The sequence below is a fragment of the Doryrhamphus excisus genome, chromosome 4 (assembly GCF_030265055.1).
Source record: "Doryrhamphus excisus isolate RoL2022-K1 chromosome 4, RoL_Dexc_1.0, whole genome shotgun sequence".
NCBI classification, from domain to species: Eukaryota; Metazoa; Chordata; class Actinopteri; order Syngnathiformes; family Syngnathidae; genus Doryrhamphus; species Doryrhamphus excisus.
In genome coordinates this window covers 26,234,301-26,254,499 of record NC_080469.1, presented here as the reverse complement: position 1 = coordinate 26,254,499, position 20,199 = coordinate 26,234,301, and the positions used below count along the sequence as shown (strand labels likewise).

At 51.3% G+C, this 20,199-nt stretch overlaps 2 protein-coding genes across 7 annotated transcripts; one reads left to right on the top strand and one right to left on the bottom strand.

Moving 5' to 3' along the window:
• Window positions 1–100: 100 nt before the first annotated feature.
• Window positions 101–14,870, bottom strand: grin1b (glutamate receptor, ionotropic, N-methyl D-aspartate 1b). 5 transcript variants are annotated; one of them, XM_058071936.1, is made up of 23 exons: window positions 14,527–14,870; window positions 14,289–14,467; window positions 13,927–14,183; window positions 13,671–13,805; window positions 13,428–13,604; window positions 11,435–11,497; window positions 10,837–10,934; window positions 10,640–10,761; window positions 8,583–8,757; window positions 8,364–8,514; window positions 6,732–6,818; window positions 6,509–6,644; window positions 6,312–6,439; window positions 5,946–6,110; window positions 5,738–5,856; window positions 5,554–5,666; window positions 5,339–5,487; window positions 4,765–4,922; window positions 4,524–4,685; window positions 4,349–4,458; window positions 3,318–3,463; window positions 2,960–3,058; window positions 101–2,328 (listed from the first exon to the last, which is right to left on the bottom strand). In XM_058071936.1, coding segments are annotated over exons 2-23 (2,817 nt in total). In that variant the 5' UTR covers window positions 14,290–14,467; window positions 14,527–14,870; the 3' UTR covers window positions 101–2,262. The 5 variants fall into 5 exon arrangements, with proteins under 5 accessions (XP_057927919.1, XP_057927915.1, XP_057927916.1 ...); XM_058071934.1 differs by lacking the exon at window positions 2,960–3,058 and having other exon boundaries at window positions 103–2,328; window positions 14,527–14,856; XM_058071932.1 differs by lacking the exon at window positions 2,960–3,058 and having other exon boundaries at window positions 102–2,328; window positions 6,312–6,644; window positions 14,527–14,867.
• Window positions 13,458–17,379, top strand: ciz1b (cdkn1a interacting zinc finger protein 1b). 2 transcript variants are annotated; one of them, XM_058071955.1, is made up of 8 exons: window positions 13,458–15,574; window positions 15,640–15,722; window positions 15,797–15,861; window positions 15,957–16,085; window positions 16,147–16,241; window positions 16,298–16,376; window positions 16,470–16,569; window positions 16,635–17,379. In XM_058071955.1, exons 1-8 carry the CDS (start codon window positions 15,555–15,557, stop codon window positions 16,808–16,810), a joined length of 747 nt encoding a protein of 248 aa, XP_057927938.1. In that variant the 5' UTR covers window positions 13,458–15,554; the 3' UTR covers window positions 16,811–17,379. The 2 variants fall into 2 exon arrangements, with proteins under 2 accessions (XP_057927938.1, XP_057927939.1); XM_058071956.1 differs by having other exon boundaries at window positions 13,466–15,574; window positions 16,470–16,574.
• Window positions 17,380–20,199: the final 2,820 nt, after the last annotated feature.

Genomic DNA, 20,199 nt, shown 5'->3' with positions numbered 1-20,199 from the left:
TAGCAAGGTAGCAACGTTAGCATGAAAAGGGCGCCAACATCACCTGATCGTCAAAGAGCTGCTGGTACACTTTCCCGCTCGGAACCACTCGGCTCTCCATGCTAACGCTAGCCGGCTAATGCGGTGTTGTTGGTCTCCGTGGCAACGCCGAGCTTTCCATCGCCATGACGACCTCGTCTGCTACTTCGGGTTGCCCCGGATGACGTCATGAAGGAGTGACGTCACGGACCACGAAGGCGACGACGACGATGCTGTAAGTATTCTTGTTTGTTTCTCCTTTACGCTTTTTATACCTTTACATGTAAAAACAACTCTACCTGCTGGCGACCTGTTTTTTATGTTTTTGAAAAAACTTTATCAACAAACATGAGCCAATTGGCCCCGGATGTATATATGTATATATATATATATATGTAATAAGTACGTACACGTCCATTTGATCCACTTTGGAGCACCAGTGATTTGTTTCTGTCATCTTTGCTGCTGGCGACTTGTGGTTGTTGCTGAGAGCAGGTTGACCGTTTGAATAAAACTTTATTCAGATGGCGTACAGGAAGCGGACACCAGTCCGGTAGGTGGCGGCAATGCCAAGGAGCTGACGAGGAGGAAGTGAACCCACAACTTCTACCTTTACCTTCTACCTGTTCTAAGCATCGCTGACTGTAGAACTAGAAGAACTAGATGGAGTAGATGAAACACAACTGGTGTCATTTCCCAGCACCTTTGAAGCAAATGAGAGCAAGCAAGTCGGCATTGTTGGATTTATTGACAGCTCTGTCCGTGACAGCACGTGACAGGAAGTAGACACTAGGCCGTTCCGCCGTCACGATCACGTGCACATCAGCCGCTCATCCAAACCGAACACGACGGTGATGACGGCACAAACACGTCACGTCACTGACCGACATCATCGATGACGCCATTTTAGCCGGAGGCTAACAGGCGTTGCTACATTAGCGTGGAGAACAGTTGGTGACAGCAAGCAAGGGTAAGAAGTGCATTGTGGGAAATGTAGTTTCAACTCGACACAATAATGTACACATGATGCAGACGTTGCAATCGTTTCTTATCAAATAGTACAAGAATTCTTGACATAAAACTGCTGGTCTTAAAACTAGACTCATCTTCTGTAGTCCAGGTCTAAGGTTAGTCCTGGTGTAAAGTTGGACTGGGTCTAAGTTTGAACCCGTTTCAAAGTTGAAGCAGGTCTAAAGCTAGTCCTGTCTAAGGCTGGGCCAGGTCTAAAGTGAGTTCTGGCTAGTCCGCCTTTTTTGCCAGAACAGGAAGATGGCGTGCAGAGCAATTGATTGGTCGATGCTTGAGGCGTCTTTTCGGTACATCGGACGACCTCGCCGCGTACGAGTAGCACGCTAAATGAGCACGATGACAATTGGAAAAACGTAACAACAAGGACAAATAGTGTGGCTGCATGAGCCTGAATTAGCATTAGCCACATACAGTATGTACACGCTCAGTAGCTCAGTTAGCAACGGCAAAGTAGCTACACACGCTAACATTAGCTGCTAAGTAAACATTGGCCCTTTATGATGCTACATGTTGCTAACTTCGTCAAGGCTAGTAAGACATGAGTAACATCATTGCAACACGCTAAGCTAACGTAGCATTTGGGTTGATTGGCAGGTGGAGGTAGACACATCTGGTCATTAGTGATGACATCATGCCATGGAACTTCTAGGGGGCGGAGCCTCTGCACCAGCAAGTTTGTGGGCAGTGACGTCAGAATCTAGATGAGGTTCATTTGGTCTGACGCTTCTGTACTCTTAAACAATTCTTTTGGACGGACCAAAGTAGTACCGTAAAGTAGTACCCTCCCCCCCCCCCACACCTAAAGAACGGGGCGCTGGATGGCGCCGGATGGCGCCGTCGCCTGCCTTCGTTGACAGGAAGACAGCGGAAATGAATCGGCTGGCGTGACACGTCACAGGAACATCACGTGACCACTCGGATGGCGAGCGCTAGCAAGCGGTCCAAACCGTTAGCTAGTACAAAGTACTACTTGGGTCTGTTAAAGGAGTTCTTTAAGAGTACAGAACGTAGACGTATATTCCAGAAAGATCCTCAGACTTGGCGGTTATTGCTCGGTTCATGAATACAAAAATAGACAAATATCTACTGAGTCAGCACATTGACAGCACTGATGTGACTTCCTGTCCCACAGGCTCCGCCCCTCTGATAAACCACAGGAACCACAAACACTCAGGAGCTACCAAAATAAAAGCACATGTGCGTGGCGGCGGGTGTTCAGACCACGGTGCTGACGGAGGGATCCGACAGGTTGATCTGTCCGGTGATGTCGGTCGGGTACGGCTACACGTTGGAGGAGAGAGAGAGAAGAGCCGTTAGCGCCCCGCCTTCAAATCTAATGCAGTCCGTTCATCCGGACCAATCAAAAGACGGCATCCTTGGGGAGTGACAGGAGGTCCCGCCCACCGCCCTCCTGTCGCCTCAGACGGACTCGGGCCAGCGAGACCACCCCTCCCAACGCCTGCCCCTCGGCCCCGTTCACGTTGTCGCGGTTACGCGGACATGGCCATCCTCTGAGCTGATGACATCACTTCCCGTGAGAGCGAGAAAAAGAAAGTGAGAGCGCGGCGCCGGTCGATCGGCACGCAGCTCACCTTGGCCGCCGCTGCAAGCGAAGAGAGTTAGCAGAGGACAGGAGCGCTGCGAGGAGATGGACGCTGAGATGGGGGGGACACGAGGACGAGACAAAGATAACAGGAGAGAAGAGACCACACACTCTGACCCTAAAAACACGGACAGAATCCCAGCACAGCTAAACGCATGCGTCCTGTCCTCACGCCCTTTTGTCCACGGGCAGCAAAGATGGCCGACGCACAGACAGTCAGCACGGAGATGAGGGGGCGTGGCTTAGCGAGAGAGGATGGCGGCTGGACAGAAGAGGCAGAGGAGAGGACAGCAGGAAAAATCTCCTTACCGTGGCGTCCACGCAGGCCCGACGCCGTTTGAGGTCGGAGGTCGCAGTGATGGACCTAAAAGAGCCTTTGGGCTCGGGCTCTGCTCTACCTTTCCTATCCTAAAATAGACGATACACGTTAACACCCCCACACCCACCTGTGTGCGTGTGCGTGTGGTCTCCCGAGCTTCCCGGAAACAGGAAGTGATGGTCCAGTAAAACAGAGTTTGTCCGTTTTACCACCGTGTCAGCGACAAGACAGGAATCAAACACACGACACACACAACAAATCAAGTCGAGGAAATAAGGGGGTGGGGCAAGATGGAGGATGAATGACAGCGTGGGAGGGGCAGCGTGACCTCTGAACCCTGACGGCTACCTGAAGGTTCTTCCTCCACACGTTGACGGCGGCGAACGCCAGCTGCATCTGCTTCCTGCGAGCGTCTTTGTGCCGCTTGTACGCGATCTCGATGAAGATCAGGAAGATGCCGGCGACGATGCCGCCCGCCACCAGCATGAACACGCCTGCAGACACGTACCCATCAGCATCTCTGCTCATCAGAAACAGCTTGAACGGACCCCTCCCTGGTGGGCGTGTCCCCTGGGAGTGTGCCCCGGGTACAACAACAACAAGGGGACATGATCGTAGGCAGACCGTAGGCTGGCCGGCGATGCCTTCAGGCAACAGGACTCCGGTCTTCAAACTTGGCCCCACTTGCTTCCAATCTAACGGCTTCTACCTCCGAGTCCGAGTCCGAGGTTCTTGCCCGGAAAATGGTGGCGTGCCATCTCCGGGTCAAGGATGAGCCAAGTAGAGGAGTTCCTCAGGGTCACGAGGATGGCATGGATTGGTGTGGAGTCTGCAGTGATGCGGTCGCTGTACTGGACTGTCCAGGTGAAGAGAGACCTGAGCCCCCCTGAGACCTTAAACCCCCATCCCGTCCCATCCATGTGTCCACCCTCACCGATGGTCAGGACGAGATTGCTGATACCAGCGCTGGAAATGGTTTACCCCGTAGGGTGGCTGGACTCTAAGGGTCTGGGGAGGGGCCAGTTGAGGTGGCCTGGGCGTCCTGGAGGCCTCAGCAATGTTGTTCATGTGGCGCAACAACGTCCCGTCTACCTTTACGTGAAAGGTACCACACAGGAGGCTGGTTTCTGCAAGCCCAGACTCAGCCGCCCATTTGCATCTTCTAAAGGAGGGACAACGATGTCCGGATCCTGGATGGAGGGCACCGCTGGTCTGCCAGGGGTGTGAAAAACCATCTACCAACTCCCATGGTCTGCTTACGATCATGCCCGGACGTCCCTCCCTCCAAGATCCTCCCGTTTTGGGGAACCATGGCCCCCGGTGCCACCAGTTAGGGGCCCCGTCTATTGACAGAAAAAGATGATGCGTGGTGTTCTGACCTGCCATGTTCTCAAAAGTCAGGGTAGCAGGGGCGTTGCTCCTGGAGTCACACTCCTGGTATCGAACCCAGGTCTTGTCCAGGTCCTCCATGAAGCCATTCTCATGAGAGCTGTGGACAGATGGAGGACGTGGATCAGGCCGCGGTCACGCGCTGAGGGTCGGGTGCCGCCTCACCTGAGAATAGCCAGGGACACGTTCTGCTTCCAGGGACTGTCCTTCCTCATTCCGATCCCAAATCCCGAACGGAAGAAAAGTTCTCCCGTGGTCACCAGGTCGCACTTCTGGGACGCCTCGAACTCCAGCACGGCGCTGTCCCAGATGAAGGCGTGCAGCTTGCTGTGGGGGTCAGACCCGAGGTCAGCGAGCTCTGCGCTATGCTGCTGTGGCGGTCACGTGACCCCGCCCCCCCCCTCACTTGTCTCGCACGGCCTGGATGGCCTCGGCGGCGCTCTCGTAGTTGTGCTTCTCCATGTGGCGATACATGGTGCTCAGCTCCACCTGCCGCCGGAAGTAGATGTCCACCGAGCTCTGCTTCACCGTGGCGTAGATGAACTTGTCTGACGGGTTACGAAGCTGCGGGGTGCACGCCGCAACGTCACGCTCTACACGTGGGACGCATGCGCCGCGTGCTATGCACAACACGTCAACATGACGCTCCTGAGACATGCCACTCTACACGTACCGCACCGTCACTCGCTACACACGCAAAACACATGCTACACACGCAATACACACAGTACACATGCAAAACACATGGCACATAGCACACATGCTACAATACACATGCTACATATATGTCACACCGTGATGGTGTGATGATGGCATGATATGATTTATGATGATATGATTTATGATGATATGACTTATGATGATATGACTTATGATGATATGATTTATGATGATATGACTTATGATGATATGACTTATGATGATATGACTTATGATGATATGATTTATGATGATATGATTTAGTATTCACGAGTATTCACCCTGGGGTCGTTGATGCCAGTGATGCGCTCCTCAGGCCGGTCCAGCACCAGGAAGGCCGCCAGGTTGGCGGTGTACGAGGCCACGATGATCATGGCGAAACCCGCCCACACCATTCCCAGAATCCTGGCCGAGAAACTTCGCGGGGCTCCTGTGACGAGGAAGACGGGCGTGAGACGGCGGAGGCGAGGAGGCGAGGAGGCGCCAGGTCACTCACCTTCTCCGATCCCGGAATTGAGCAGCACTCCCCACGAGAACCACATGGCCGAGGACAGGGTGAGGGCGTCTTCTTCCTCTTCTTCGCTGTTGACCTTGAACCTTCCAAACGGGCTGCACACGCACACACACACGCACCACGTCAGCACGGCGGGCGCCCCACGCCAGGAACACGTGGCCCTCACCTGAAGCGGTCTAATAGGTAGAGCATCACTGCCACCACGTGGACCGACAGGCCGACTAAGAGCCACAGGGTGCTTTGGAACGGCTGCATGAAGGAGTCCAGGGTGCTGCGAGGGATTTCCTGCACACACGGGCGGGTCACGTGGCGGCTCGCACGGCCGGGTCATGTGACGTGTGACGTGTGACGTGTGACCCCCCCCCCCCCCTCACCTTCTTCACCAGGATGGTGAGGCCCTGATACTTGAAGGGCTTGGAGAACTCGATGTACTGGGCACGCTCGTTGTTGATGGTGAGGGGGGCCACGATCATGTCGGCCAGGCCCCCCAGCAGCTCCCCCATCATGCCGTTCCACTCCTTCTTGTTGCTGTTGTTCACCTGGTGGGCGGAGCCCCGTTAGGACACGCCGCACGCGGAGATGTGTGGAGATGACCACATGCGGGATGGAGGGATGGTCGTCATGGTGACGGGGGTGATGAATGACCGGGGGCGGCTGGAGCCCAGTGACATCACAGTGACGTCTCCAGAACCGTGAGATGAGTTACGGCCAACCGTGATGCATGCTGGGACTTGACCTACTCGCTCCTGGGTGCCAAATTTGCCGTCAGCCACCAGGTGGACCTCGTAGGTGAAGTTCATGCTCATGGCCAGCTTGATGAGAAGGTCGATGCAGAAACCGTAGCAGCACTGGGGAACTGTGGGCTGCCCTGCGCACGCACACACACACACGTGTACACAAGGTCTCATGGTGGTCATGGTGGGCTGCTCCTTCTCACCTGGGATGGTCCCGTTGGGTCCGGTACAGATGACCTTCTTAATCAGGACACCATTGACGGAGTACTCCTCCTTGCACGTGCCGTCAGCCTTTGTTGGCTTCACGTACACAAAAGGCTCCTGGTGGATGGTCACGATCTACACACACACAATTACAGCATGGTACACAATACACACTACACACACTACACACACTACACACACTACACACCTTGTGTTGCCTACCTTCAGTTTGGTTGACATCTGATAACCTATTGGCCTCTCTGTCTCCCCACCAGGCCAGATGATCTTCCTCTGGGGGTTCATCACCACCTCACACGCACAGTTAGCATATATCATGTTAGCATATATCATCTTAGCATATATCATCTTAGCATATATCATCTTAGCATATATCATGTCATTGTTTTCGCAATTATAATTGTAAGCTTGTAGGTATAATATTAGCGGGTATAATTGTTAGCTTGTCAGTATACTATTAGCGGGTATAATTGCTAGCTTGTAGGTATGCTATTAGCAGCTATAATTGTTAGCTTGTAGGTATGATATTAGCAGCTATAATTGTTAGCTTGTAGGTATAATATTAGCAGGTATAATTGTTAGCTTGTGAGTATAATATTAGCGGGTATAATTGTTAGCTTGTAGGTATGCTATTAGCAGCTATAATTGTTAGCTTGTAGGTATGATATTAGCAGCTATAATTGTTAGCTTGTAGGTATAATATTAGCAGGTATAATTGTTAGCTTGTGAGTATAATATTAGCGGGTATAATTGTTAGCTTGTGAGTATACTATTAGCAGGTATAATTGTTAGCTTGTAGGTATGCTATTAGCGGGTATAATTGTTAGCTTGTGAGTATACTATTAGCAGGTATAATTGTTAGCTTGTAGGTATGCTATTAGCGGGTATAATTGTTAGCTTGTAGGTATGCTATTAGCGGGTATAATTGTTAGCTTGTGAGTATACTATTAGCGGGTATAATTGTTAGCTTGTGAGTATACTATTAGCGGGTATAATTGTTAGCTTGTGAGTATACTATTAGCGGGTATAATTGTTAGCTTGTGAGTATACTATTAGCAGGTATAATTGTTAGCTTGTAGGTATGCTATTAGCGGGTATAATTGTTAGCTTGTGAGTATACTATTAGCAGGTATAATTGTTAGCTTGTAGGTATGCTATTAGCGGGTATAATTGTTAGCTTGTGAGTATACTATTAGCAGGTATAATTGTTAGCTTGTGAGTATACTATTAGCGGGTATAATTGTTAGCTTGTGAGTATACTATTAGCGGGTATAATTGTTAGCTTGTGAGTATACTATTAGCAGGTATAATTGTTAGCTTGTGAGTATACTATTAGCGGGTATAATTGTTAGCTTGTGAGTATACTATTAGCGGGTATAATTGTTAGCTTGTGAGTATACTATTAGCAGGTATAATTGTTAGCTTGTAGGTATGCTATTAGCGGGTATAATTGTTAGCTTGTGAGTATACTATTAGCAGGTATAATTGTTAGCTTGTAGGTATGCTATTAGCGGGTATAATTGTTAGCTTGTGAGTATACTATTAGCAGGTATAATTGTTAGCTTGTGAGTATACTATTAGCGGGTATAATTGTTAGCTTGTGAGTATACTATTAGCGGGTATAATTGTTAGCTTGTGAGTATACTATTAGCAGGTATAATTGTTAGCTTGTGAGTATACTATTAGCGGGTATAATTGTTAGCTTGTGAGTATACTATTAGCGGGTATACTTGTTAGCTTGTGAGTATACTATTAGCGGGTATAATTGTTAGCTTGTGAGTATACTATTAGCGGGTAGCCAGCGTGCTTGTCAGCAGGTGCGATTGTTCCGCGTACCTGCGATCCGTTGAAGATCCCGACGGGGACGAGGCGTCCAGGTTTCTGCAGGTAGTTGAGGATGCTGTAGGTAGCAAAGCGGCGGTCGCCATCGTCGTTGAACTCGATTCGTCCCGTCAGGCCGTCGGGATATTTGGAGGACATCAGCACCCTGACGAGGCCAAGAGGACGTTGGCGAAGGTCAGGTGATGTTGGCCAAGCAGCAGAAGCGTGGCTGACCTTTTGAAGAGGGGTCCCGTCCTCCAGATGTTTGTGTTTCCCACGCAGCCTCGCGGCGGCTCCGTGATGTTCTCCTTCTCGAAGAGCTCCTGCAGCGACTGCGCCACCACCGCCACGGCGTCCATGATGTGGGCCGACTCGTTCTTACCGTTAATCAGCTGCAGACCCAGCAGGCCTGCACGCAGCCAGAAACGTTAAACACGGCGCTGGCACGCGTCCTCGCCACACGGGTCCTCGCCACGCGGGCCCTCCCGAGGTAATTAAGCAGACGTGGTTAATTACGCTTCAATGTCATTGAAGGTCACACATTGGAGGCATGCTGGGACTTCACAGCCGTTTGTTCCACTTCCTCTTCACTTGGCACACCAGCGCTACAGCAGCTGTTAGCTAGCACTGTTAGCATTCCCAGTGCTGACTTGAGGAATGCTAACAATGCTAGCACTTGGTGTGCCTGGTGAAGAAAGTCAGCGAGGTCACCTGACTTGACTTCTATTTTTAGCATTCCTTTCTTTGCTGCGGTATGGTGCGTGTGAGACACGTTGTGATTGACAACCCTGCTGATGAGGCTTTTAATGTGAAAGGGTGGAAAGCCACAAACGGCTGCGACTTGACTTGAAGTCACATGACATCATGTGACTCCACGTCTCCGAGAGGGCGGAGAGTAACCATGTAACCATGGCAACAGGCTGCGAAGATCAGCCAATAGCCGGACGCCGCTTTAGACGAGACCTGCGCAGGCGTCTGGCTATTGGCTGATCTGCCGATTGACTCCGCCCAAGCTGCGGTGGGCGGGGTCTGGGCGGACCAAATGCTGTGTGTAAATAATCAAGCGTCTTACCGGTCAGTCCACCTCACGTTAGCGTAGCAACGCTAGCTGTCTGTCTGCCCCCCCCAGCTCCCCAAAAAAGATCCCTCCCCCACCCACGCACCCCCCCCCCCCCACACCCCTCGCCGGTCTAACACGACAAGACGGACGGCGTGAGGAAAGATGCTAAAGAAACAAACAAAAGATGTTAGCACATAGAAAAGCACACTCTAGCTAGCAGGGGTGCAAACATTCATCATGGAGGACAAAGTATCATACACAGGACACCGGTATCATACATGACACATGTTCTACGTGTATGTGGAATATTACATCACGCTTACGTTTCATAGCATGCTAATTTTAGCTAAACATAAGCTAACCGATGGATGATGTGAAAATGAATAGTTACACCCCCAGCAACAATGAAAGCTTTAAACATGGCTGACATGTTTAACTACACGCCACTAAGAAGCTAATTAGCGCTAACCACCATTAGCTTCCATGTTTCCATCAATGTTGTTTACACACGATGGCACATGTAACCATAGCAACCACCCGCTACACACCAACGCTACATGTAGCGCAGCCACTTTAAACAAAAAGCAGCACAACACGCACATGCTAATGTAGCTCAATGCTAACCCTACTGCTGTTTAACATCCACATCCTAACAAATGCGCTTTTACGCCAGGCGCTAACACAAGTATATGCTAACCCTACAGCTAGATTCTTACCCTACACATGCACCCTACAACTGCTTCACAGCTACACTTTAACATAGCTAAATGCTAGCCCTACAGCTGTTTAACATCCACATGCTAATGTAGCAAAATGCTAAATGTACAGCTAGATGCTTTAGATGCCTACCCTGCACACGTAGCTAAAAGCTAACCCTTCAACTGTTTAGCATCACATGCTAACAAAGCTAAATGCTAACCCCACATGCTAACATCTGCATGGTAATGTAGCCAAACGCTAACCTTAAAACTTAGCATCGAGCGTAGCTAAATGCTAACCCTACAGCTGTTACACCCGCATGCTAAGAACGGCTAACAGTACGCATGCTAACGGGTGGGCGTTAAAGAAGCGCGACGGTCTAATTGCTGGAAGGTTAGACCTGAATGGAGGAGGAGGTCATGAGAGATGATCTTCTGCGTGTGGACGTGTGGAAAGATGGACAGTTGGAAGCGGAGCGGTGGAAGGAGAAGACCACAAGAGAAGACCAGGGAGGAGGAGGAGGCTGACGTACCGTCTGGAGCTTCACTCAGAGCTTTCCCCGTCATCTCCCTCTCACCGACGATCCAAACGTAACCGGAACCCGTCATGTTGAGCTGGCGAGCGGCTTTGTAGACGCCTGCTGCTTCGTCCTCGCTGGAGACAAGGTAGGGCGGCGTCAGCAAACATCAGCAGCTCGTGGTGGGACTTGTCGTGGGACTCGTGACCGACCTGGCGGACAGGATGATGACTCGGGCCTCCAGGTCTTTGGCCTCCAGCAGCAGAGCGGTCAGGTTGGTGTCCTGGTTGAAGAGCAGGACCTTCTCGGCCTGGACATCCAACATGGAGGACAGCACACGTCATAGGACACGCCGCGTTAGCTGGCACGCGGGCCGCACCCTCCCCTCCCGCCAACCACGCCCCCGACCATGCTCCCTCTCGCTCCGGTGGGGGGGCGGGACAAAAGTGGCACATGCAAGAGTCCAACCAACCAATCAGGGTCGTGCATGTTGAGAGAGCGCTGATGCAACCGCAAATCAAAGAAAAGACTCGAGTGGCGTGGGGGTGGGTGGGGGGGCGGAGGAGCGGGCGGATCCCGCCTGGCCCGCTGACCCGGCCCCTGCATGCAACCCTCACATGGGGAGAGGTGGAACTAGGGATTGGGGGGGTCGCCTGTCCTTTGCTAACATTCCCACGGGTCATGACAAAAGAAAAGAAAGATGGCGGCCACCAGGATAACAAGTCTATCTTGGATCTGGGTGGGCGGGGCTCGGCATCACCAGGCCGGTTGGGCGGCGTGCATCGTGGTCGTGACCATGCAAGTTTATACCTTAGGCGTTCTCCTGAAGTCAAAGTTGTGGTGGTCCACGTTTTCATAGTTCCTGATTTTAGTCTGATGATGGGTCATGTGACACAGAGACAGAACGACACAACAGTCAGAGAACAACAAACAACCTGCAAACACAGCACTGTGCCCGGCTCCGCCCACTCCGCTTTGGCTTTCTCCGACGCGCGACTGACATGTTTGGTTCAAGGAAGTCTTTCTTCCGAATTCACAGTCGGAGCGCCAAGAGTTATTTTTAGCCGGCTAAAGAATAAACACGAGACGAGCCTAGCCTGGTCGAGCCTAGTCTAGCCTAGCCTAGCCTGGTCGAGCCTAGCTTAGCCTAACCTAGTCGAGCCTAGCCTAGCCTAGCCTCTTCTGCTTCCACAGACGGCAGGCAGCATGTATGATGAAACCTGCTAGCTAGCTATCAAAGCAATGTTAGCCAAGGTAAACATCTGGGTGCATGCTTGGTGGCCCCAACCGGAGGAGCTGAAGTACCTTGGGGACTGGTTTACCAGTCAGGGAAGGATGGAAGGTGAAATAGCCAGGCCGTCTGCATCGGTCCGTTGTGGTCCAGGGGGACCTCGGCCCAAAGGCAAGGCTCTTATTTAGTGCTGGATCTACCTTCATGAGCTTTGAGTCGTGACCGAAAGGACAGGATGAGTTTTCTCCGTAAGGTGAGGAGCACGATGAGCTGAGGTGTTCAGGGCACTTCGGAGAGGCTGTCTCTCAACTGGCCTGGAACGGCTCAGGATACGGAGCTGGACCAGAGGGAAGTCTGGGCTTGTGCTTAGGCTGCTGTACTCGAGGGACTGTCAACTGGGAGAAACCAGGAGGATTCCTCAAGGAAGACCCTGGACGCATTGCAGAGACTGGACTGGGAGAAACCAGGAGGACTCCTCAGGGAAGACTGTGGACTGGGAGAAACTCTGCATAGAAGGCAAACCATAGAAGCACGAGCCCACACCAGAGGGTTGGGCTTTAGGGCATCTGGTCAAGATACCTCCCAGACGCCTCCCTGAGGAGTCGTTGAGGGCACCTCCCAGCGGTAGGAGGCTTTGGGGAAGACCTAGGACACATCGGAGAGACTGTCTGTACTGGCCTGGAACGGCTCGGGATAGGAATGTGGACCAGAAGGAAGTCTGGGCTTGCCTGCTTAGGCTGCTTTCCCTGCAACCAACCTTGGATAAGCGTAGCAAGATGATGGATGGATGGATGGATGCTTAGCGAGCTAGAAATAATCAACGTGCTAACGCTGTGGCCTCCAATAGCTGTGACGCTGAGCTAGTGTGGCAGCTAGCTAGCGGTGGCGTTAGTCCTCGTTTGTCCGCCCCAGCGGCGCATCTCATTAAATTTCCATCCCAACATCTCCGCCTTGGAGAAGACCAGCCTGGCTTGGATTTGGGACACCAAGCTACGCTGCTGTAGCGTTAGCATCGCAAAGACAACACATGCAGAGTTAGCACTTTAGCAGGTGCCATTTATTACCACCCTTGACTTCATGGATGTTAGCTTTAGTTAGCATGCGGCACGTTAGCCAACATTCGTATGCTGCCTCTCATCAAATATTCAACCAGTCGGCCGCCTCCCCCCATGGCGCCGAAGCCACGCCCACAGCAAACAAGTCCACATGACGAAAGGTCGCGTTAGCTTTGCTGAGAGAAGCTAATAGATGCTAACGGCCACGCCCCAGTTAGCGTGTGGCTGACGTCTGGCTTAAGCGTCTTTGTGGGCGAGGAGCAGGAAGTCGTTAGCAACAGCGCCTGAGTCACATGACACACAAAGAAAAGACGGAAGCGGTGAAGACGAGGATGATGAGGATGAACGCTGCGACTGTCTTTGTGAGGACAACGGGTGGTTGTCGTGGCAACGCCCCACTGCCTCGCCTTTCAGTGGACATGGTGGACGCAATGTCCTCACAAAGAGGTGTGTGTGTGTGTGTGTGTGTGTGTGTGTGTGTGTGTGTGCGTGCGTGCACGTGCGTGCGCGTCCTCACTTTGGTCTCCTTCTCCTCCAGCAGCGTCTCCAGCCTCTTCTGCGCGGCTCGGCCTTCGTGGTCGTCGCTGACGATGAGGATGATGTGGTTCCACCTGAACTCCCGCATGAGGTCAAACCAGACGTTGGCCTGGTGCGAGTATGGCGGCACCGTCCTCAGGAAGGACAGGTGGATGCTCTGAGGGACACAAGGCGGTCACGTGAGCGCCGTGCGTGCGGACGCCAGATGGCGGAGGGGCGGCACCTTGTCGGAGTAGATGGACATGCGCGTGGTCAGGCCCACCACGGGGATGCGGTAGAAGCCCGCCGTGTAGGAGACGGGCGTGGGCGTCAGGTGGTCGTTGGACTGCGGCGGGTGGCTCACCAAGATGGCGTACACCTGCAGCAGGAGAACACGCCATCTTTGATGTGCGCGTGCGTGTGTTTAATCCGGGTGCGGATTAACGGCGTGTTAATCTGACGGACGCCATGTCGGGGGATGATTTGCGGGATGAGGTCACCTGGTTGTAGATGAGATCCTCGCAGACGGACAGCGCCATCTGGATGGCGTTGGGCTTGTGCGTGACAGAGATGGCGTTCATCTTGAACTTGTCGCGGCCGTAGAGGGCGTTGGCGTGGCTGACGGCCTCCTTGAAGACCTGCTCGTAGCGCTTCTGGCTCAGCACGGCGCCCACGTTGACCAGCCGCGGCTCGCAGCCGCACAACGCCACGGAGCTGCAGTGGAGCACCGCCAGGAGCAGCGCGGCGCGCACCTCCACTGGGGGGCGCCACAGGTACGCGGTTAGTGTCTGTGACGTCATCATGCGCGCCTAGTGACGTCACGAGCGGCAGCGGGGTGCGGACAGTAAAAGCTGCGACTTACTCGTTCAGAAGCTGCTTTCAAAATAAAAGTCCAAACAGATGGTTGTGACGTCACAGGCGGCGATTCAATGTCGTCATCCGCTTTGTTGCTTCGATGTCGTCAATCACCTCCTTTGTCCGTGTCACAACCTCGCTCACGTGCCTCCTGCTCTCGCGCGCTTCGTCCTGTTGATTCCCGCGCTGCACGCGACAACAACATCGACATCAGACACTCACATCACGCGCACACCTTGACTTACCCTTGCTGTTTCCGCGCGTGTGTGCTCGTGCCAAATGACCCGATGATGCTCGCGAGCTCGATCGCGCCTGTCCTTGATGCTCACGCGCGGTCCCGAGGCGGAGGACAAGACCGGAGGCGGGAGGACGCGCGCACGGCAACGCGCATGCGCACACACATTCAACAGCTGTGCCTAATGTTGTGACCGTGACGATGTACGTCATAAATGTTCATACATGCTCTGTTACCGTGGCAACCGGGACGATGGTCGCCACGGTGACAAGCCTCGAGCTCGTCCACCTCGTGACGTCATTGACGTTACCTGCTCAAATGTCTGGCAAAGATGGTGCGGGCGGCGAGATTTCACCTGTCACGTGACCTGGCACAGATTTTTAACACGGCTGTGACTTGTGAGGGTGGGCGTGCCCCGCGTGACGTCATCACGCCAGAGTCAAGCGTGACCTCAATGTCACGCCGTCTTCTCATTCAGGCCAGAGTCCGCACACGCGCACACGCGCGTGTCAGGGTGGGGGAGGATGGAGTCGGGGCTGTTCCGGTCTAAAATCAACAAATCAAAGTCAACAAGAAAACAGCAAATACAGAAGAAGAAAAGACCGACGCTATTAGCATGACGTGTTGTCTTCCCTCCATAAACTAGTCAGTCTGATGACGTAGCTGACATGTTTATCACGTGACGCCTGCCAAAGTGACCCACTGCGGTGTCTTTATTCTCCCGGCCGCCAGGGGGCGACAGGGACTCACGACTCTACTCGCCCTGTTAGCATTAGCTTCAGCCGGCCGATGCGGTGAGCTAACGTCATGTTTGGTGGAGCTAATATCTACCGTTTAGGTACAATTGACCGGTTCAACTTGCCGTAATCGTCAGCTATTGGGACGCTGGGGGCTGCTTGTGTTCGGGCCTGGTGGTAAGGGTGGTGACGATGAGAAGGAAAAGCAGTATTGCTGTAAAAGGAAGGCCTTGACAACAACAACAACAACAACAACAACAACACTAGCGGACTGCTTGCTACGTTGTGGCGGCGAAGGACGATGGGCAAGAAAACAAACAGGTCAGAAACGGAAAAGACGATCGTCGTTTCCTGCAGTCCGGATCTTGAACTTTGTGCCCCAACAGAGGCGAGGAGGCTGCGGGGCCAACCAATGGAGGCGAGCCCTCTGGGTCACGTGACCAAGCAGGAAGCGAACGTGCCTCTGCGGGTGTGTTTGCTAACTTGTGTTCTGAATCAACACGTCAATCTTTTAGTTTACATTGCTGACTTCTGTGTTGGTAGATGGACTTCGCCCTTCCGGCCACCAGGGGGCAGCAGAGGTCTGCGCCGCCAACAGGACCGCCGAGGTCTGCTGATTGGCTATGCTATGCTATGCTATATTATGCTATGCTATGCTAGGCTGTATCACGTTTAGCTGACTGATGATGCGTGTTTATGTCAGCTCCACACGGCGGGGTCACTAAAGGTCACCATCCAGCAGAGCAGCGACTGTCGGGAGGTCGCACGCGGGGCCAAAATGGACGACAGGCTCCTCTGTCACGTGTGCGGTGTCACCTGTTCCTCGCTGCAGGTGAGCATGCGCTCCCATGACAACATGGGATTGTTAGTTAGCGTGTGCGTGTGCGTGTCAGGTGTTTGAGGTGCACATGACGGGACCAGATCACATGACCAAAGTGAAGGCCATGACGCGCTCCATCAGTGTCGGCGCACACACCATCCTGGCAAGGTAGGAACACACACACCTTAAGGTGACTGTAAGCCACGCCCACTCCCACCCTCCAGGAGGCGTCGCTGGTGCGACACGTGTCAGACCAACTTCACCGGCGACATCGTCCTCCACCGACGCAGCGGACCACACAAGGTGCGTGACGAGTGATGACATCATCATGTGGAGACGTGTGTGTCCATGTGTGTGTGTCCATGTGTGTGTGTCCATGTGTGTGTGTGTGTGCAGGCGTGTAAGCGGGACTCGCGGCCCTTCTGTGCGGCGTGCACGCGCCACTTCAAGTCCCCCAGGAAGTTGGTGGAGCACATGAAGTCTGCAAAGCACAAACGTCAGGTGACTAGAGGGTCACATGACTTGGATGGCCCCATTGATGAGTGTGCGTGTCGCCCGCAGGCGCACCAGGAGGAGGAGCTCATTACTGTGGACGCCATCGGCTGCTTCGAGGAGGAAGTGAAGCAGGAAGCCAACGTGGAAGTCATGTGACTGGCAGAGTGGCGCACCCTGTGCTGGGACGGCCCGCCTCCTCCCTGCCGCTGAGTCATGTGACCTGTGTCGATGGCCAGGGCTGATGCTTCCTAGCTAACGCGGCTTGCAGCGGGTCACATGACAGGAAGCTTAGGGCGGCCATGAGTGCGTGTGATGATCGTACCTGCTGATGATGTTTACAGTAAAGAGGATAAAATACATGGCTACTCTTTATACTGCACTTATTAACATTAGAGCCCTCTAGACATGAAGTAGCACCCCTACAGTCGCCTGTGACGTGATTAGAGCTATTTTGTGTAATAAGAGAAACTAGCACCTTCTACATCCTTGCTAGTGAAGGCGTCCATGACGGGTCACATGACTGCTGTGTAGTGTTCAGTGTGAGATGGTGTTACAGCGGGCGTCCAGCAGGGGGAGCTGCCCCCCCCCCCGCCCCCCCATCCCTGTGGTAAAGATGCTGAGTCCTGGCCACCTTTCTGCTTTAAGAAAGAAGCAAGAATGACCTTTGACCCTCAAGCTGCAGCATCACACACGTTCAGAGTCTGTGCATGCAGGGTCCGAGGTCCCATGTGACCTTTGACACCAGGTGGCGTGTTAGCATTAGCAGTGTATGATGTTTTGATGTTTCAAAATAAAAGTCTTGATAAGTACACTTGATGTTGATGTGATGAATGCTAGTGCAGTTAGCTAACTAGTGTAGCTAGGTAGTGTTGTGGTACTGTGGTGTGTAGTGCAGTGTGTAGTGTGTGCGGTTGTGTAGTGTGTAGTGTGTGCGGTAGAGCAGTGTGTAGTGTAGTGTGTAGTGTGTGCGGTAGAGCAGATGTGTTTGCAAGGAGCTTTTAATGAAGCTTTTAATTCCTTTTGTCTGAATGTTCTTTGTGGATCCATTATCTCCAAGGACGCTGGTCTGCCTGACTGCCTGCTGGTCCTTGTGTCGCTTGGCTGCTGCACGCTGTGTGTGTGTGTGTGCGTGTGTGTGTGTGTGTGTGTGCTGGCTAATGGGTCACATGATCAGCTGTCACATTCAAAGTTGACTAAAATGTTCTTTTTTTGGAGACAAGGCCAACCTGTGTGTGTGTGTGGGGGGGGGGGGGGGGGCCCACCAGGACCTGGATGTGGGGGTGTGACAGACAGGTCCACTCCTCCCGGACGCCCCGCTTGGACTGTCAAGTCCTAACCTGCAATTAGCGTGACGGCCATGATGGAGATGACTTCCTGTCTGCTGTCATCACTTCCTGTTGGACATGAGGACAGGTGACACATGGGGGGGGGGGGGCTAATGGAGCAGGTAGACAGTGAATTCATTAGAGTCATTTATAACCCCCCCCCCACTGAGATAAACATTCCTGCTCTTACCGCCTGTCACTCATGTTAGCTTAGCATGAGTGATGATGTTACATTGCTACGTGTACACGACCTAGCTTATCTATGGGGGGGGGGGACATCCCTCCTCTGGATCTTCCCCTGGATGGCATCCCATACACATTTGGGGATGGATAGAAACATATTGTATATTATATCTAATAATACATATATATTATATATGATGAGAAGGGAAATAGATCATTTCTATTTTTATTCATGTTTCCAATATTCTTACATGAACAGCCATAACATTGCACCCCCCCAAAAATGGAAGATTTTGTTGTCATGGTTATATTTGTCCAAACACCGATGATGAAGATGATGAAGATGATGAAGATGATGAAGATGATGAATGCTAATATTTGCCTCATTCATTCCCATACGCTCTTCTTTTGGCCGTGAAACATTTCTCACTCGCTATTTCACTTCATTAACACACAGCTCCATCGTTAATTATGTCCCCCCCCCCCCCCACACACACACACAAGCAGTCATAATGGACACAATAGACACTCATTAGCCGAGCACACAAGGACACAGATGTACGTCTTACAGACAGATGGACACTTTCAACATGTCACCCTCTACACACACACACACACACATGCACACCACACACCCACACACTCACACACACACACACACACACACATGCACACACACACTCACACACACACACACACTCACACACTCATGCACAAAGAGCAGCTGCTGGTGGTTTCTTCCTACCTGCTGCTCTCATCATCTTCCATGTTGCTTTGTAGGATGTATTAGCTTTAGCAGCCATGCTATTTATATGTGCTATACTCTACTATACTCTACTATACTCTACTCTACTACATATACTGTACTACCGGATGATACTTCCTTTAAAGGGGACCTGCACTTCCTTTTGGAACGTCGCCCATCATCCCCAATCCTGGTCTATAACACCAGGAAACCAGTAAATATGGGCTAGCTAACAACGCCGCCATTGGGACGCCATGCATGCTAACAGCCTGCAACTTTGGGACAGGGTTTTTGTGGGGGGGCTTCATGGTGGGCAGGGGTGGACCCCCATCACAGCACTGTTATAGTCTTATTTACTACATCCATAGTATTTCTACTACCTTCATGGTCTTATTTACTACATCCATAGTATTTCTACTACCTTCATGGTCTTATTTACTACATCCATAGTATTTCTACTACCTTCATGGTCTTATTTACTACATCCATAGTATTTCTACTACCTTCATGGTCTTATTTACTACATCCATAGTATTTCTACTACCTTCATGGTCTTATTTACTACATCCATAGTATTTCTACTACCTTCATGGTCTTATTTACTACATCCATAGTATTTCTACTACCTTCATGGTCTTATTTACTACATCCATAGTATTTCTACTACCTTCATGGTCTTATTTACTACATCCATAGTATTTCTACTACCTTCATGGTCTTATTTACTACATCCATAGTATTTCTACTACCTTCATGGTCTTATTTACTACATCCATAGTATTTCTACTACCTTCATGGTCTTATTTACTACATCCATAGTATTTCTACTACCTTCATGGTCTTATTTACTACATCCATAGTATTTCTACTACCTTCATGGTCTTATTTACTACATCCATAGTATTTCTACTACCTTCATGGTCTTATTTACTACATCCATAGTATTTCTACTACCTTCATGGTCTTATTTACTACATCCATAGTATTTCTACTACCTTCTTGGTCTTATTTACTACATCCATAGTATTTCTACTACCTTCATGGTCTTATTTACTACATCCATAGTATTTCTACTACCTTCATGGTCTTATTTACTACATCCATAGTATTTCTACTACCTTCATGGTCTTATTTACTACATCCATAGTATTTCTACTACCTTCATGGTCTTATTTACTACATCCATAGTATTTCTACTACCTTCATGGTCTTATTTACTACATCCATAGTATTTCTACTACCTTCATGGTCTTATTTACTACATCCATAGTATTTCTACTACCTTCATGGTCTTATTTACTACATCCATAGTATTTCTACTACCTTCATGGTCTTATTTACTACATCCATAGTATTTCTACTACCTTCATGGTCTTAT

Coding starts and splice junctions, on each gene's coding strand:
- grin1b (XM_058071936.1), bottom strand. Junction 13,605..13,670: donor TGTCCATCTACTCCGACAAG/GTGCCGCCCCTC, acceptor TGTGTCCCTCAG/AGCATCCACCTGTCCTTCCT. Junction 3,464..4,348: donor GACTTTTGAGAACATGGCAG/GTCAGAACACCA, acceptor ACGTGTCTGCAG/GCGTGTTCATGCTGGTGGCG.
- ciz1b (XM_058071955.1), top strand. CDS start 15,555: ATGGGCAAGAAAACAAACAG. Junction 15,723..15,796: donor AAGCGAACGTGCCTCTGCGG/GTGTGTTTGCTA, acceptor CTGTGTTGGTAG/ATGGACTTCGCCCTTCCGGC. Junction 16,242..16,297: donor GCACACACCATCCTGGCAAG/GTAGGAACACAC, acceptor CCCACCCTCCAG/GAGGCGTCGCTGGTGCGACA.